This window comes from Anser anser (assembly GCF_964211835.1).
Source record: "Anser anser genome assembly, chromosome: 1".
Classification (NCBI taxonomy): domain Eukaryota; kingdom Metazoa; phylum Chordata; class Aves; order Anseriformes; family Anatidae; genus Anser; species Anser anser.
Window position 1 is genome coordinate 157255353 of NC_139720.1, and position 17494 is coordinate 157272846.

General features: G+C 44.4%; 1 protein-coding gene across 4 annotated transcripts in view; it reads left to right on the plus strand.

Annotated features, from left to right (window-relative positions):
- Positions 1-2445: 2445 nt before the first annotated feature.
- Positions 2446-17494, plus strand: part of ABCC4 (ATP binding cassette subfamily C member 4 (PEL blood group)) — a 151669-nt gene continuing 136620 nt past the window's right edge. For 2 of the 4 annotated variants that reach the window (XM_083820073.1, XM_083820074.1), the window contains exons 1-3: positions 2447-2639; positions 14523-14633; positions 16850-16970. In XM_083820073.1, coding sequence (XP_083676199.1) covers positions 2566-2639; positions 14523-14633; positions 16850-16970 — 306 coding nt within the window. In that variant the 5' untranslated portion in view covers positions 2447-2565. Of the gene's footprint in view, positions 2640-14522; positions 14634-16849; positions 16971-17494 lie in introns of all 4 variants that reach the window. The other 2 variants (XM_083820072.1, XM_083820071.1) reach the window with 2 other exon arrangements.

Consider the following 17494-nt stretch of genomic DNA (forward strand, 5'->3'; position numbering starts at 1 on the left):
GTTAAAGCTCATCCCTTCAAATCACTGCACTATTTCCTTATTTTAATCCAAGAGGATCTGTAGACAGTTGTTGAAAAGTGTATTACTTATTGCTTGCAAAACTCTGTGGCACATCGTATATGCTCAAGTAGCATGTTCGTGCCAGCTCTGTCAGTGTTTACTGACAGCAAGCTTAAGCTTGATTTGTTTGGTTTGTGGTTGTTATGACATTCTCGCAGGCATGAACTGATGCTGTTCCTTCAGTAATACCGCGAAGCCCAGACCCTATCACTCCTTTATCTCAGCAATTTGTGTCAACTCCAGTAACAATTTGATACCAGCCCTGTTAATTATTTCACAGATAATTCATTTTAGTAGGAAGAGACAGGGCTGGTTGCTAATGGGGGCAAAAAATACAGAGAACGTAAGAATGGTGCTAGTCTTGCAGCTGGCTCAGCTGGAGGGGGAAGCAGTCTAGGAAATTAGGGTTGTGATTAGTTGCAAAATGTCTAGTTGGAGGTAAGTGCCTAGCAGTGTACCCCCAGGAGTCAATACTGGGTGCAAACTGTTCAATATCTTCATTAATGATTTGGATGATTGGACAGAGGGCACCCTCAGCAAGTTTGTGGTTGATACAAACTGGGAGGAGTGGATGAGACACCAAAGGGTCATGTTCGCATTCAAAGGGACCTGGCACGCTGGGCTACATTAGGCAAAGCATTGCCAGCAGGTCAAGGGAGGTGATCCTTCCCCCATATTCAGCACTGGTGAGGCCACACCTGCAGTGCTGTGTCCAGTCCTGGGCTCCCTGGTACAAGAGGGACATGGACATACCAGAAAGAGTCCAGGGAAGAGTCCCAGAATGATTAAAGGACTGGAGAATCTCTCCTGTGATGAAGGGCTGAGAGCAATGCGACTATTTAGGCCAGAGAAGAGAAGGCTCAAGAGGGATCTCATCAATGTATACAAATACCTGACCGGAGGGTGCAAAGAGGGCAGAGCCAGGCTCTTTTCAGTGGTGCCCAGTCCCGGGACAAGAGGCCCTGGGCACGAACTGGCACCCAGGAGGCTCCCTCTGAGCACCAGGCAGCACTTCTGTGCTGTGCGGGTGTCGGAGCCCTGGCACAGGTTGCCCTGAGAGGCTGTGGGGTTTCCTCCTTGGAGAGCTTCAAGTTGCCTGGACATGGTCCTGGGCAGCCTGCTCTGGGTGGCCCTGCTGGAGCAGGGCTTGGACCAGGTGGCCTCCCTTCCAACCGCAACCATTCTGTGAAACTGCAGAGAAGTTACAGCATGGCGGGGACCCATTCTGTCTATTATTTTTTCAAGGAGTTGAACAGTTCTTTTGTTATCTTCAGGTACACGCCCCACGTTCCTATTTTTTTATGCCTCTAGCAGTTTACTTCTTTTGGTCACAGCCCCTGTGGCAGGTCACGGTGACAATACCAGAGAGGATTATGGTGATCACTCACAACGTAGGCGCTGAACTTCTGAGAATTGCTTCATAGATTTCTGTGACACACCACCTCCTGGCATTCGGTAACTGCTTTACTCTGTACCACCATGCTCTCCTAAACGTCGTCAAACTTGAGCTAGAGATAGCACTGATGATCTGTAGTCTCAGTCCAGTCCCTGGCTCATCTCAAGCTCTCTGAGTGCCCCTGTGATTGCAGACCTGAACACAGCCCCTTCCTTCGGGTCCCACGGCCCAGCTGGACAGACGATGCCGAGTCCTTTTTCCAACAGAAGTACGTGCAACATCCAGGCACGAGGGGTGAAAACAAGCGTTCCTGGTGGCATTTAGCCATTCAGCTGGCCTTGCTCCTAACTGATGACATGCTTTTCTGTCTCAAAACCACTGTGGGTGCCTCGCTTGTGATGCGATGACACTTAAGGCTCTTCACCAGCAAGGAAGTTGTGGTGAGCTGGGGATCAGCCTCTTCTGGCAGGTAACTAGTGATAGGATCAGAGGGAATGGCCTTGAGTTGCGCCAGGGGAGGTTCAGGTTGGAAATGAGGAGACATTTCTTCTCAGAAGGAGCAGTCAGGCACTGGGACGGGTTGCCCAGGGAGGTGGTGGCGTCACCGTCCCTGGGGGTGTTCAAGGAGAGGTTGGACGTGGTGCTTGGGGACATGGTTCAGTGGGTGACATTGGTGGTAGGGCGATGGTTGGACCAGGTGATCTTGGAGGGCTTTTCCACCCCTAACGATTCTGTGATTCCACATCTGGTGTTTTGGAGGGGCATCACCGCCCGAGGGCCACCACGACGAGCCCGGCTCCCCCTCCGCCCTCACGCCTCTGGCTCGGGCGCTGCCGGGCTCCAAGCTCGGCGCCCACCCCCGCGCAGCCCCGGGGCCGGCCGGCCTCGTGTCGGGGCGGTGGCGGCGGGGGAGCCGGGCCGGCAGGAGGCGTCGTGCGGCGGGAGGAGGGCCGAGGCGGCTGCCGGCTCTCCCGGAAACGGCGCCGGCCGGCGGGCGGCACAGCGGCGGCGGCTGCCGCGGGGAGAAGCGGCCTCGGGTCCTGCAGCGCGGCGGCCGCCGCTGGGTGGGCAGGAGGGAGGGACGGGGGGGAGGCTGGCCGGCCGGCGGCATGGAAGCGGTGCCCCGCGAGGAGAAGCCCAACCCGCTGCGGGATGCCAACCTCTGCTCCCGGCTCTTCTTCTGGTGAGCGCCGCGGAGGGGGGGGGCGGCGGAGCCCGGCCGAGCGGTGCGGGGAAGGACGGAGGGAGGGAGGCGGGGATGGGGTCGCCCGTCCCGGCCGCCTGCGGGTCCCGGCCGCCCCGGGCAGCCCCGCGGCCGCAGGTGGCGGCGTCGCCCCGGGTGACCCCGGGGAGAGCCGCGGGGAGGCGCCGAGGGCCTGCCCCGGGCGCCGCCGGGGTCGGTCCTGGGGGTGCCGGGGGTCGCAGGGGGCTGGCTGCTGGGGCAAGGCTTGTGCCCCTCGTACCGGGGGTCTCGGTGCGGGTGGGAGTCGGAAAGCAGCGAGAAACTGCGGCCCGGCGGTTTCGCTGCCTCGGGGTATAAATAGGAGAGGACACGCCGGGTGAAATGGGAGAGCGCCAGGCTGGCATGCCGGAGCTGATGGAGGAAAAGACACACGAGGCGACGTGGGAGAGTATCGGGCTCGTGTGCCGGGGCAGAGCACGCACAGCAGTGTGTGCTGTGTGCTTCTCCTCCCGCAGCAGGAACCGCTGCTCTCGTGGTGTCAGAGGGGGCACGGCACGTGGGGCTCCGCTGCGCTTCTGGAAACCTCTGAGACACGGGTGAAAAACCCTCTCTGATCCCCCAAGCAGGTGCAGGGATCCCTTTCGGAAGGGAGGGGGATGTTAAAAGTCCCAACTAATCCTTAACTGAAAATTTCCTAGCTCAGATAACGTCCTCAAAGTTACTTTCGGGGGGGGGGGGGGGGGGGGAGGGGGGAAAGTGGTTATATGCTTGCGTAGGAATGCCTGAGTTCGGTGTTATGACTTAACGCTTTCTTTCTGAGCACCAGGGATGCCCGTGCTGGAAACAACCTTGCAAGGAAATCCAGGCAGAGAGGGGTGAGCCTGGGCTGGCCACGTAGCATTCCTGGGCTGCTTTTGGTCTCTTCACTCGCCATTGCCGGGATCTTGCGGTGTTGCCGGTGCTTCTGCCAAAACCAACCCCGCTAGATGTGAAAAAGGAAGTGGGCTGTGTTCATAGCTAGTTCTTCTGCTGCTTCTGTCATCCTAGTTTTACGTATTTTTTTTTTTAATCCATTGCCGTGCATTGCAGTGAGGTGCTCAACAGCAAGATCAGAATAATTTAACTGTCTTGAGTCTGAGGCGAGCGCCTGATGGGTTCCCCTTACCCCAGCCACGGATGTGGGTTCTCAGTGTGCAAAGGGCAGGACGAGGTGGAACCCCGTGCACATGGGGTGACAGGCCTGCTGAAAGTCCAGGGACGTCATGCTTTGCAGTCTGTGACATTTCTCATTCATCAGGTGGTGGCGTAAAACTGTAGGGCTCCTGCTTTGCAAAAAGGGTTGAAAGGATGGGAAAAGCTTTAGAAATTGCCCCGTATGCTCGTTGTCAAGCCTTCAGAGCAGTCTGCAGTCAGCAGTGGATATACCTTTTTAAAGTCTCTTCTCTGACCTGTGCTGCATGTAATTGTCAAAACCACCAGTATATCCTTGTTATTTGCTAGTCAGAAAGCATTACTGTTTTCTTAGTGAAAATTCCAGCTGAAATGATGGCTGCAGTGGCTTAACTTGAGTGGGTCGGGGCTGCCACTTTCCTGCAAGCTAATAAGACTTTACTTGAAATCAAAAAAGTATTAAAACACCCTTCATTAGCTACAAAGGTAACTTTAAGGATTGCTTTAAGATTTGTTCTTCTGTTCTACAAAGCGTATGGCATCTGACAGACGGCCGTGTGAGTGCTGCTGAGGCACTGCTTCATTTTAACTGCTGCTTCGCACAGGATGTTCAGATGTGTTTTCAGCTGAGAACTGGAAAAACAGTGCTTGAAGGAGGGCTGTCCGGGGTGTAGCAGCAGCCACTGCCATGTGGTTGCTTAGGCGTGCCCGCTCTGCTCTCCAGATCCTGGGCATTGGCTGCTTATTCTCAATAAGGACAGAAGGTAGGGCATTGCAGGTAGCTTGGCAAAGGTCCTTCTTTTTTTTTTTTTTTTCTCCTTCTTTTTTTCCCCCAAAAAGCTTCAAAAGTGCAATTTTGCCGTTGTAAGGAAGCACACCCCCCCTTTTGTTGCCAGCGGTGTAGAAGAAAAGCTAAAATTATTCAGCCTTGCAGAAACAGGATCAAACTCACAGGGGAAGAAAAGAAGTCATGTTTTCATTGAATTGTAAAACTTAAGGTAATGAGTGTGTAGGCTGAAGACACATTCTTCTCCCATTGTTCAAAGCTTGTCTTCTTGCTTTTGGGGTTGTGACTTTGACAAGTATGAGCTTGATGAACATTAAATGCTCTAGTAGTACATTCATGGGAAAGAAGAGCATCTGATTTGTGTGTGAATATTGTTATTTTACAGTGCATCCCTTGTGTAATGCTAGTCTTGATGTTATGAGAATAAAAAAACTATTTATGACGGAAGTATGAAGATGAGGGTAGTTGCAAAATATCCTTGTTTTCCATCTCTCTCACTGAATTATATATAATAGTATAGATTACTAAAACACAAAATGTTGTTTTGGATATTGCAGTTATTACTATATCTACTGACCTTCAGAGTCACAAGTTCCCGTGCTCACCAGACTTCTTGGAGCTCTGGCTGCTAGTCACATAGTTAGCAGCACTCAGACAGATTTCTGATTTACTTCATCTATGTGATTTATTTTATTGCTGGCTCAGCTTGCTGGTGAGAATTAGGTCTTTGAAGGATTGATAGGAGGATTTGTTTTCTTTCTTGGAGGGACTTAAAAAAAACAGGCAATTCAGTTCAGCATTGTTCGTGTTTAAACAGCTATTCTGCTGTGGAAAGTGTTTGGAGATTGAAATGCTTTAGACTTCATACTTTATGAAGTTGAGACTAGCACTTTTCACATCTTTTTTTTCCTGCTGTGGGGGTTCAGGATTATGAAATCAGTAACTGTGTACAGTAAGGGTATTTCTGTTTTCTAACTACTTTCCCGTCTTCGAGTTCGTATGTTCAAGTAGCTAGTGTACTTTTATTCGTTTATATTATTTGCTCCCTTGAATTATCAGAGAAGTTCTAGCTGTACAGTAGTTGGACTTCTAGGTAGTCTTTTGTTCAGGCATTGAATCTGCTTCAATATTAAGGTATAAAACATGCTACAACAAGATTTTTGAAAGGCTGGATAAATTTTAGGCCATTAATAATGTGAAAGGGAGAGCAAGCTGGAACACCCCGAAAAGATAATCCAGTGTTTTTGTCTAGAGAAGTAAAAGAAAGTGAAATCCTGTTAAATTTCACATACTTATAATTTATTTTTAACAACTACAGTTAAACGTATTAATAAGAATAATTATCTGACACAGCCTTGCAGCGACACAACTGAGATCTTTTTCCAGGGCATCTGCACAGTTACTATTCCAAGGAATAAGTAACTGTTTTAACACCTTTTGGTGTCTGACAACATTGCTCTCGGCTTACTACGGAAGGGCTTTAGGGAAAATGACAAAACATCTATGGCCTCTTCACCAATCTGAGTTGCAGTATAGTGGGAGAAGAAAAAAAACCAAAGCATATCTTTGGTTTTTAAGCATGACCAGAATGTGGTAAGCACAGACACGGAGGTACCCAGCTTTGTGGCCATGGCTGCACAACGTGTAGCTGTTTGTCTGACCCAATACAGTCGTGCCGTGCACCCCTCTTATACCAGTGTACATAGCTACACACTTCTCTGAACTTCTGCCTCTGAGAGTCAGGAGGGCCCCAGACTGCTTCAGGTGGGCCTCTGAGCAGGCGTCACCTGTATTTTAGTCCTGGGACTTGGAGATAAGTTAGACGAGGAATGCATTACCTTTCTAGGAAGGTCCAGCTGGGGTCTGGCAATGCTGCTGTTAAAACAGATGGGTACACCTTACGGTGTCAGCTGAATAGTGTTGCCTGTGAGGATTTTAAGTTTACTGCAGGTAACAAATGAAAATATCAAACAGCATCAGGCTTTGCGGTGTATGTGATATCTTCCCTAATATCTGGTGAATTTCCACTCAGAATGCCACAAGTTAATAATTCCTATCGGTTTCCACTTTAAAAAGATCTGAGATAGCTATTTTTCAGTTCATTTATTGGTTGGAGATGGCTTTTTTTTTGTTTTTAGCAGGACTGTTGTGGTACTGTAGGGAACTCTAAACAATTATGTAAGCATCTTCAGTATAGATGAACAGAAAATGCATTTTCAGTAGCCAAAGAGTGAAATCAGACTTATTTCTCTTTTTTTCCTCCCAGTTGAAAGAAGACTGAGGATCATTTATTAACAAAAAAAAAGCCTTGTTTGTTCACTTGTTAGGTATTAAATTATCTGTAGTCACACTTGAATCAGTTTTTTGAACTACTGCATTCATTTATAAGTTTTGTTTGTTTTATTGCAAGATAACTGAATTATAAAGAAGAAAATACTGCTTGACAGTCACAGTTTATGTGTAGATTATGTTAACTATGGCAAGTGTGTACACAGTATAGGAGTATTGGCATTTGCTATCTGCAGTAAGTATCTGTGTTTAGATACGCAATTAGATGAACAATTTAAGTATAACAAAGCGCTGAAGCTATTTGCCTTTGAAATGACCTAGGTAAAGCGTGCTGTACCATTTCTGAGAAAATGTCCCTGCTGTAATCCCTGAAAAACATCAAAAATAGGAGCGCATTGTACTGTTGTGTATTGGTTGTTTGTTTGTTTTTTCCAAAAATGATTTTTTGGTTCAGTTCTAGAAAATTCTTCAATGCCTTAAGAGTGAAGGAGACAGGTAACTCAAAAAGCGTAATCTTTTTTTTTTTTTTGTATCCGTGTCATCCAACCACTAGTAAGATCAGTGTGAATCACAAGTGATTTTAATTCTCCCTCTTACCATTACTTGTAAAAAAGGAAGCTAATACAGAAATGGCTACCATTAGGTTTCATCATTTGATTCATCATTAGGTTTCATCACTTGTGTTTTCTTTCAGAAATTGAAATCAGAGACCATTACGCTCAACTGTAGACCTTCTGAGTAACTTGGGTTTCAGGGTTAGATCGATTGTGTTGTTTGTTGTTGGTGGTGGTGGTTGCTTTTTTCTTCTGTTAAGCACGTACATGCGTGTATATAACAGAGCAATAACAGTTTTCAGCTGTAGTTTTCAAATGGTGAAGACATTGCCCATTCCAACTAAATTGTTTCAATAGTTAATCTGAAGTTAGAAACTTGTTTGGATGACCAATTCTTTTCTGCTAAGTTGATGAACTCTCTTTGTTCGCTCTGTGTAACTACTTAGGCCCTGCTTCGATAAATAGCTTGTACTTAAATTTATTGTTATAAGGCATAATCCTGAGACCGTTTTATCAAATTTTTGGTACATCTGATGTTCTCCCTGGCATGCGGATGCCAGATTTGGAAGCAATACTTTAATAATTTGAATTCATTGGAATGCCCTAGTTAAAGGTAATGCTACCTTCCATTCCCTCTTCCCAGGCTCTACAGAAAATAGCAGCCACAGCATGGCAGCGTGTCCTGCGTTTTTTTCTCTTCTTTTTTCTCGTCCCTCACTCTGTTTATACTTCTTGCCATATGGAGTTTCAGGAAGTATGTTACAGTAATCAGATATTTTGTACCTGGCGGTGTAGCTGAACAACATGAAAATAGCCTGCAATAAGTGCAATCAAATACTGTCAGCATCGGTAAGTGGATGTTCAGCAGCTGAGCTGCTTACGCTGTGCTGTGAAAAAGCAACCGTGCAGAAGACAACATGAAGCTGAATAGCAAAGGTTAATACAGCCTGGCATTGGAACTGGAAGTCTTTAAAGGTTTTTTTGGGATCAACATGACTTTGAATTAATTTCAGTGTTTTCCTATTTTTTTCTTCTGTAAGCAGCGAGAAAATCTACTGTTTAAGCTGTAGTAAGCAGGGGAGGGAGGTTGTGGCTAACACAGTGGTTGAAAACCACCTGAAGAAATACCCGAATTTATTCTTGTACCTTATTCAACGTAGATGTCTGCCTCGGTAAGGGAAGTGGGAAAAGGCAATTTACTGAAGAGAATGGGTGAGCATATGAAATAGTGATAGCATAGAAAAAGAAATCACATGGTGCGGTTGGTGCGGTAACATTTGTGATTTCCTGCAAAATATGACTGAAGACTGTGTGTGTCCTTCTGTCTGTACATCCCATCCCGACAGTGCTCCTCTGGGCTATGAGCAAGCACGTAGGCCTACTGGAGTCACCTCATGAAGTTGGGTAATGATCAGTACAAAAAGGCACCTGAGCTAAACTATGGAGGATAAGTGACGTGGATTTGTAATCAAAAGGTCCCGTGAGGAAACACCATTTTTTTAACCAAAAAAAGGGCTCCAAAGTGTGTTGTTGAAGGAAGAGAAACGCATGTTCCTGTGGAGCTTAGCAGTTGAAGTAGTGCTTCCAAGCTGCTCAAGAAGGTGAAATCCTGGTGGTGTGGAAGAATTTGAGTAAACAAAGACTCTCCTGTGCAACTCTTGAAAAATAACTGGACGTTGAGTATAAACAGATGATGCTTGTAATGTAATGCACAAATAGGCTTAAGAGGAATGGGGAAAATGCAGTTTGTAAACCACCTCCTTAAGGAATTAGCTGGTGAGAGTACACAGGATGTGGCTTTTACTGGGCACTGTAAAATTACCCAGAAGTTCAACTTCATTATTTTTTTTTCCTTTTATTTGTAATTTCAGTCCAAATTGCTTAATCAGAAGAGTAGTCCACGTGGTCCTTTTTCTAACTTGTCCAGTGATGAAAGGCATTTGTGAAACTGGTGAGAGCCAAACCTTAGGCTTGTGCAGCTGAGGGTGCCGTAATGTCATGGCAATGGACTTGGGTGCGACTGTGGGGGGACAGCAGGAGGGGTGTAGGAGCTGAGGGTGCCCCTGTCCCGGCAGTCCCCTCACTGTACCCCCATCAGTACCCCAACTGGGGTGTCAGTAGTGGTGTCCATCTGCAGTGAGGGGGTGCAGCAGCTCTGGGCCCCGGCCGGTCTGAGAGGGGGCTGAAAACAAGGCTGCGGGTAGGTGCGGGGCCTGGCCGGAGGTGTCACTGGGGCTGGGCTGAAATGGGGGCCCTGGGCAGAGGGGGTGGCTGACACCCATCGGATTCAGGTGGCCACAACCTTGCTTGGTTGTGTGAAAATGTTGATTTTTGAGCGTTTGCAAGAGGGAGAAGGGGTGCAGCAAGTCCTGTCCCTGGGTCAGTGAACCAGGTGTACAGGGCAGTGCTGTTAGTTTAGTCTACCTGCCAGTAATATTTCTTCCTTCTCTAAAAAGGCGTTCTTTTGGGACGCTAGCAAGCCTGATGTAGAAGTTTTCTCATTTAGGAAGTTTATTTCATGTATCGGGCAGAGTAGCGTGACTATTCTGATTGCATAACGACCCTGCCGTTCGGATAGCAGGGCCTGATTCTCTGCCGTGCTGTCTTGGTGAGGAAGCTCGATACCTCCCCTTGGAATCTCACTTCTCTTACACTGGTTAGAAAACTATTTCTTAGCTTTTTCTGCAGACCCCGTGGAGTCTTTCCAAAGTACTGGTGTAGTTGTTCTAATTACAGCTGGTAAAAAAAATAGCGCTTTCCTGAACGACCAAGTAAACTGTGGCTGGTAGACTGTGTTGTAATGTTACAGGGCGTGTAATGTCAGGGCCCAGGAGCAGGAGGATACAGGAAGCGAATGTTTATGTTATGGTCTTTGTCGGTTCCGAAATGGATGGCTTTATATTTTTATCGGTGCCCAAGGTACTGCTGTAGAGGAGGAAGGCTTTTTGGGGTCAGAGCAGCGAGTTACTGCTTTGCAGTTGGCTGTCTCTTGGGTTTGCACCAGGTTGCCAAGCGGTTTTTATTTTCCTTTTTTAAAATCTGTATGCCTGGTGACATCAGCATTCTGGCAGTAACAGGGACTAATTCTGGGCTTCTTTCCAGGCTGATGTCTTTGATCAGCTAATCGTCTTGATAGAACAGAGGCATTCCCTGCAGAACAAAAGGTACTCAGGATTCTTCCAAGTGTTCCCATTTTTGTGCGTAGTTTATGCTAGCAAAAATTTGGGCTGTGCTCTTTGAAAGGCATCGTGTGTGCGCTGTGTTTCAAAAGAGTGGCTAAAAGGAGGTGCTGCTTGGCCGATATAACAGAACCAAATAATTATTCAAAATATTTAGCAAACAGGAAAGTACCCATTGAAACTGAAGATGATGACTAAACACACCTATTTTTGTTCAAGTTGAATAAGCTGAATACAGAAATGTGAGGCTAAGGTGCAAATTCTTCCTTCCCACCACATCGCATCTTTCTTCAGGCCGTACATTAGGAGTGAGCATGTTTTATGGGCTTGGGATGAGGGAACTAGTTTGCATCACTGTCCATGTATTCCCTCCCTTTCTCTAAGTTGTCTTAATGTGTTTTTTTTTGTTTGTTTGTTTTTTTTTAGCTTTTTTATTAAAGAATAATGTAGCTTGTGTACTTTCTGTGTTCATGACAGATTCTACTTTTCTGCAGGCCTTTCCCTCCCGTCTTTGAAGAGATCAATGTTAGATGATATCTTTTTGGACAGAACAGATACACCACTATAGTGAGCCGTCTTCCCTTTATGGCTACATTGGACTATTAATGTTGCAGGGATATTCTTTATGTAGGCAATTGCCTTCTATTTCCGACTTCCTTTAACAGTCCTCTTACAGCACTCCTTAATTTAACTGAGCCTTCAGGCAAGGGAAGAGGCCGTTTCGTTTTCCTGTTAGGAATGTGTGACTTGAGTAACCACGGGCTGTGTGAGAAAAAATGGGCTCAATTCTGCTCTCAGCATAGAGAATTCCACGTGGTGTAATCTGCCCTCGTATGTTGCATCCCGATGGAAATTCTTCCTTTAATGACTGAATATGAATGTCAAGTCTTCTGTCTGAAAGTAGGCCTTCCAGCTTGAAGTTAGGACACATCAGTGAGAAACTTGGGTCGTTCTTGCCATACCAAGAATCTGTGGTGGGTAAATAGAAGACCTCATTCTTGGGCTGAAAGCTCTTCAAGCTCTAAGCGTAATCTGAAAAGAAAAATGTTTTAACTGTCTTCCAAAGATCTTCAAGTGTAGTCTACGGTAACACAACATACTGTTAAAAGCTTTCATACTTTTAAGACCTCTTTAGCAATACCTCTTAAAGATCAATAGTTTGTGGGGGACAGCAAGCAAATGTAATCAAAGGTATGTATCACAAATGTGTAGGGACTTAAATGGGTTTTGAACAATGTAGAAATGATTCTGGTAGATATTCTGTAAACTTTATTTACATATTAAAAGAAGGAAGTGTACGTAGCCGTGCCTTACTCGATCAGATGAAGAGTGATGTTTGTTTTAGGTTTCTGCAAGATTTTGAGTATTTTTCCAATCTATATGAAGGGAGTCAGACTTGAGAAAGTAATATTATCATCCATCTGTTAATTATGAGGCTTTTGGGAAGTAAAGTTTTAATTGAGGTTGATGTAAGAATCAAAGCAAGACCACAAAAACACAAGACTATGACTTATCCTGCTGCATCTGTCCAACATCTAAAGTTATTTTTAAGTGTGTAAGTGTTGGCTGCATGCTCGGTGCTCCATTGGGCAGAAACTCTTCTAGAGACACATCAAGTACAGTGAAAGCACTGTAGCACTGGGAAGCTCAGCAATGGCTGATCTTTAATTAATTAATTTACTTTTTATTTTATTAAGCTTTTTTTCCTAATCCCACCATAATTTGTGGACTTCTGAGTCTTCACCATGTTGTCCTAAATATTAAAAGAGTCACAACACAAATTACCATGGGTTTCTGCACGCTCTGGGTTGCTTTTGTAGCCTTTTTAGATGTTAAAATTGATGTTATAGGGGAACATATGATTGTTTTCAAGATCATAGTTTTAACTAATGGAAAGATATAAGAAGCCCTGGATCTGTGGTACTTCTGAGTGGAACTAAGAGTCTGAAAAACTTGAGATTTTGGCAGTTTTTACCCTCCACTGTTATCTCCATTTGCTACTTAATTTGGATATTAAATCTCATACAGTACTTAATTAATGTGGACCACGCAGAGTCGGGGGAGAGGAGGGACTTGCTACAAACCATACATGCTCAGAGGAGATATGGGTACCGTCAGGAAGTTTTTTGGAGAGTTTCAGGCCAAAGGATAAGCTAGGACCCTCTGGCAATCCTGTAGCCTCGAGATTGTTGTGTTTCATCAGTCACTTCTCAAGTAGGGTCACAGTCTTTCTGTGGTCTTCCTGTATTTACCTGAAAGCGCGCCCTCATCATGGGTCTGATGCTAAAGGATCCAGGGAAGGTTACGTGCTCCCTAACCCACTGTCAGAAAGCAGCCCTCTGGCTTGTTCGTGGAGCACGCTGTAGCTGGTACTGATGCTGCAAGAGGAGAAACACTTGGTATCAGCCACAGGAGCTGGCTGAAATCTGCAGATGTTTCCCGTGACTGTCCTGGAGCAAATAAAGCCTCTCCCATCCAGCAGGCAGAAACTGTTGTGATGAGCTTGAGGTTGTTTACCTCATGTTTTCTTCATACCTGTAGCCGGTAGCAGGAGCTGGGGCCAAAGAAGAGCTCTTTCAGTGGCGCTCAGTGTCAAACCCCAGATTTGATGTGTCTCGATGCAGAGATCTGTGTCAAACCAGGCAGAAACTCTGGATCTTCATGAAGTTTGGTCAGGACCTTTAGAGAAGCTGTGGCAGTGATTTGGGCCCTGATCCTGCGTTGGCCATACAGTCTAAGCAGCAGACTTGTCTGACAAGTATGTTCTATTCCTAATTGTACATTTAACGTGCGCTGAGGACTTAGCAGCTCTCATACGATACAGATCCTCAGTACTCCTTCCAAGAGTTCAAAAAGGGCTGTTAAGCATCAAAGATGGTACTTTAGGGATAGAGATTTAATCCTTGGATGAGTCACATGAATACTGTGTGCTAACATGCTGAGTAGCGAAGGAGAAACATTTGTCTCATACAGTCGTGCCATGGGGCCTGTGAAGAAGGTTGTTGTGACCCTTCTGCCTTGGAAGAAACTCCCTGGTTCCCCTCTTCTAGCATTCATCCTACCCCGGCACCCTCTCTAACGCTAAACGACAAACTTCTCATAAGCCAGCGTACCAAATTAAATTGGAGCATGCCCGAGCAAGAAATGCAAAGCTAGTTGATGAGTATTCGTAACCACTGTTGTGGTTGGGAATAAATAAGTGCCCTCATTGTAAACCATCACAGCCTTGAATTCTCACATGCATGCCTTGCAGAAAATAATACACTTCATACAGTGCGCCAGGTGCTCTTGTAAAAACTGTGTTGGTGAAGTCAGGGAATAATTAGGCATCAGAAACTGAACTTTCACAGGCAATCGACATCAGACAAATATCTTGTCATGAGTGCAAGAAGTGTTCTTTCCCAAAACAGGTCCATCCCTGACCTCTTGGTTCTGTCTGTGTTTGCCTACCTGGAAAATACTTCAAGGGAACAAGCATGAAAGCTAAAATTCACACTTTTTCTAGGAAACTAAATATCACATATTCAGAAATCCAAGCTAAGTGTCAAGCTGCAGTTTCCCTAGCTGCCCTGTTCCCATTAAGACATGAATATTTCACAGGTGTCATTCTCTTTTGCTCTATCTTATGGGCGGTGTTGTCACTTTTGTTCTTTCTGCCACGCATCTCCTGGATGCCTGGAAGTAGAGTGTTGTGGGGTCTGAATAACTTTAGGACCTTGCTTTCACGTTTGTAAAATGGGGGTGACTTCTTAGGTTTTGTGAAGGCAAATGAGGTAAAATGTGAGGATGTTGAGGGATGCTCAAGAAGAGAAGGGAAGAAAGGGGTAAAAGAATGAAATTAACATGTGAAGATATTACTCTTCTGGTCTGCTGATCAGTTTGTTAACAATTTGCATTTAAACAGGTGGTTGAATCCCTTATTTATTATTGGCCACAAACGGAAACTTGAAGAAGATGATATGTATAAAGTGCTGCCAGAAGATTCCTCAGAGAAGCTGGGAGAGGAGTTGCAGTGGTAAGGAGAGTCATTGTTCTATTTCATTGTATTTCAGATGGTAAAGGTGAGGTTTAATTCATGGCCTAAAATTTGAAGAGGCTGTTGTAAAGTTTAACAAGGTCTACTGTTAAAAATGCTGGAGAGTTAGGAGTGGCATTTAGAGCTTATACCATGGAAGTGCTTTCATTTCTTTACATACATAATGAAGGGACATTAGATTGTTCCTATTATTATCATTTATGATTTGTCTTGGCACTTTGCAGAATGCTTGAAAAAGAAGATTTTTTATCAACTTGTTGCTCTAATCCTTAATAAATGAATCCAAGTCTTCTGGTCTTTGGAAGAATAGCTATGAAGACTTTAAAAACTGCTCTTTATAAAAGTGAGGAAAAATATTTTTGTTGTTCTGGAGAACAAACTGAAATGAGAGCTGTGTACCCTTTCTATATGTGTACATAAACATATATCTGTTGAAGATATACCACTTTTTGGCAAAGTGGATAAAATGCCTTGGATGTCATGTACATCTAAAAGCATGCTTCTAGGAAGTGTTTTTATTTTATAATAAAATACCCTTTCTTAGACTGCTTCCCAGTTCATGTCATCACGGACCCAAGAGGCTCTCTCTCTTTTCTATTAATAGTGAAATACCTCCCAAGAATAATAATTTATGTAAATTAAATTATCTTGAACCTTGCGATAGAGAGAGATTTTTGGTCATCAAACAATCTTCTGTTAAATATCATTAGAAGAAGAGATCTCTTGTAGTGAAGAGGGTGGCCTTTATATTAATAAAAATGCGGCCTTGACTTTGTGCTGAAGGATGTAAAACAAATCAACTTTCCTAATAGTTTGGTTGAGACGAGAGACTGCTCAAGGAGCAAAGAGAATCCAGAAACTAAAGGTTATGACCAGTTCTTACATCACTCTGCTCTGGCTGAGGTGGCTGAAGAAAGAGGGATGGTGATAAACTCATAGGAATGCTGCTTTTAACATATTTCTAGCAGGAGATCTTTGCCAAACTCCAAGGACGTGTCTTGAAGCGGTTCAAGGAGTTCACTGTAGAGGAAGACGAACACTTTCCAGTGATTCTTACAGTAAAAGCACACACTTTCCATGAGTCAGGAAATGGTAGAAAATACAGCATGCCAAAAAAAATTTGTTCTTTTTTATTCTTTAGTGCGCTTGGCCAAGAAGCAAAGAATATAATTTCATAAATAGCCACTGAAGGAAGCAGCCTTTTTTCTCTGGCCAGCAAACAGAACCTACGCAGATTCAGTTCTGATTGTGAAGAATTTAGACAATAACTATAATCCTTCTAACAAAAAAAGAGAGTAAAAAACAGTTGTTTTCTTATCTGTACTGCATGCGTCAAACTTGTGTGTGGTGTTGCAAAATAATAAGTTTGGCTTTCATACCTTAGACTTATTTCAGCCCTCAAGCTAGCAAGGTCAGAGAGCCCGGCAGAAAATACTTAGCCTCCAGAAACAAGGGGGAACATCTCGTCTGACAACAGCGTGCTTTAAGAAGTCTTCGTAGGTTCTGGTTATACTTGTTCATATGTAACTGAACAGTCATGCTTGTTATTCCTGTCTTTGATTTTAATGTGAACAGATTGTGTCCTACTTGTGGGTAGGCACACGGTAACACAGAGGTCTCTGCCACTCCGCTGTTAAAATCCTTGCTTTCAGAGAGCTGTGGGGAGTGTGAAGTGAGTAAACTGCTACAGATGGCTCCTCTTGCTCTGGAGCCTGATCCGCTCATCCTCCTGGACGCACGTGATAGAGACAAGAAAGGGTTGTGCACCACAACCATTCTGGGGATGTGCAGAGCTTATAGCAAGAACCTATAAGTACTCCATGCTGCCCCTGTTCAGTCCTTAGTCTGGAGACCATACAATGACAGGCTCTTAACGAAGATGACTGGCCGTTTGAGCTGAGGGGAGAATAAAGAAAGAAAGGGTTCATCAGCTGCAAATATATCAAAGGCAGTAGTAGTCAACAGTGGCAAATTGTTTGCAATTATAGGGGAACAAATAGGCCTGTAATACTAAATGCAGTGTGTTTATGTGGACAAGAAAACATGACTACCTGTTATCTCGTTAATTTCTTAAGGAATATGGAGTATAAAGGTGATCATGGCAATCTTGCTGCAAGTCTGAAACTGTTTTATTCCAGGTAATTGCCTTATGGTTTTACTTCTGTCCTCCAGCATGTTTACCTTTTATTTGTCAGGTACTGGGATAAAGAGGTGCAAAAAGCAAAAAAGAGAGGAAAAACACCCCATTTAACAAAAGCGATTATTCTTTGTTACTGGAAATCCTATTTAGTTTTTGGAATTTTCACAATGATTGAGGTAAGTGGTGTAAAATGTGACACATTTCTTAGCTAACAGCGATGTGCAATTTGGCCTCTTGAGATTGTGTGATCCATAGCAGTGATTTGACGCTGGGCTGTTTGGAGAATCCATAGCGTTTGTATACTCTCTCAAAAGTAAAACAGAGCTGCAGCTCTTTGAAACTGAGTAAGGGATTTGTAACTGCAGGATTGTGGACTTGGAACAGAGAACTGATTTCAGTGCAATATTTCTGAGACATTACAAGCCATCTGACTTGCTTCGTAATGCTTGGCTGGATTTTATGTGTCTGAGTGGGATGTCCTGTAGAAGAAGTTTTGTTTTTTTTTTTTTTGCTGTGTGTAAGTGGTTGTAAAGGACACAATCTGTCATCTTTAAAAATGCTACTGTAGTATATATTCATGTAAATTTAATAGCATCAAAGTTTTTATTGGTAATCGAGAGAGTTCTTTTTAAAGATTCATCTAAATTTTAATGTGGAACATTTTTGTTTTGGATATCATGTTCATAAAAATTGGCCTGAT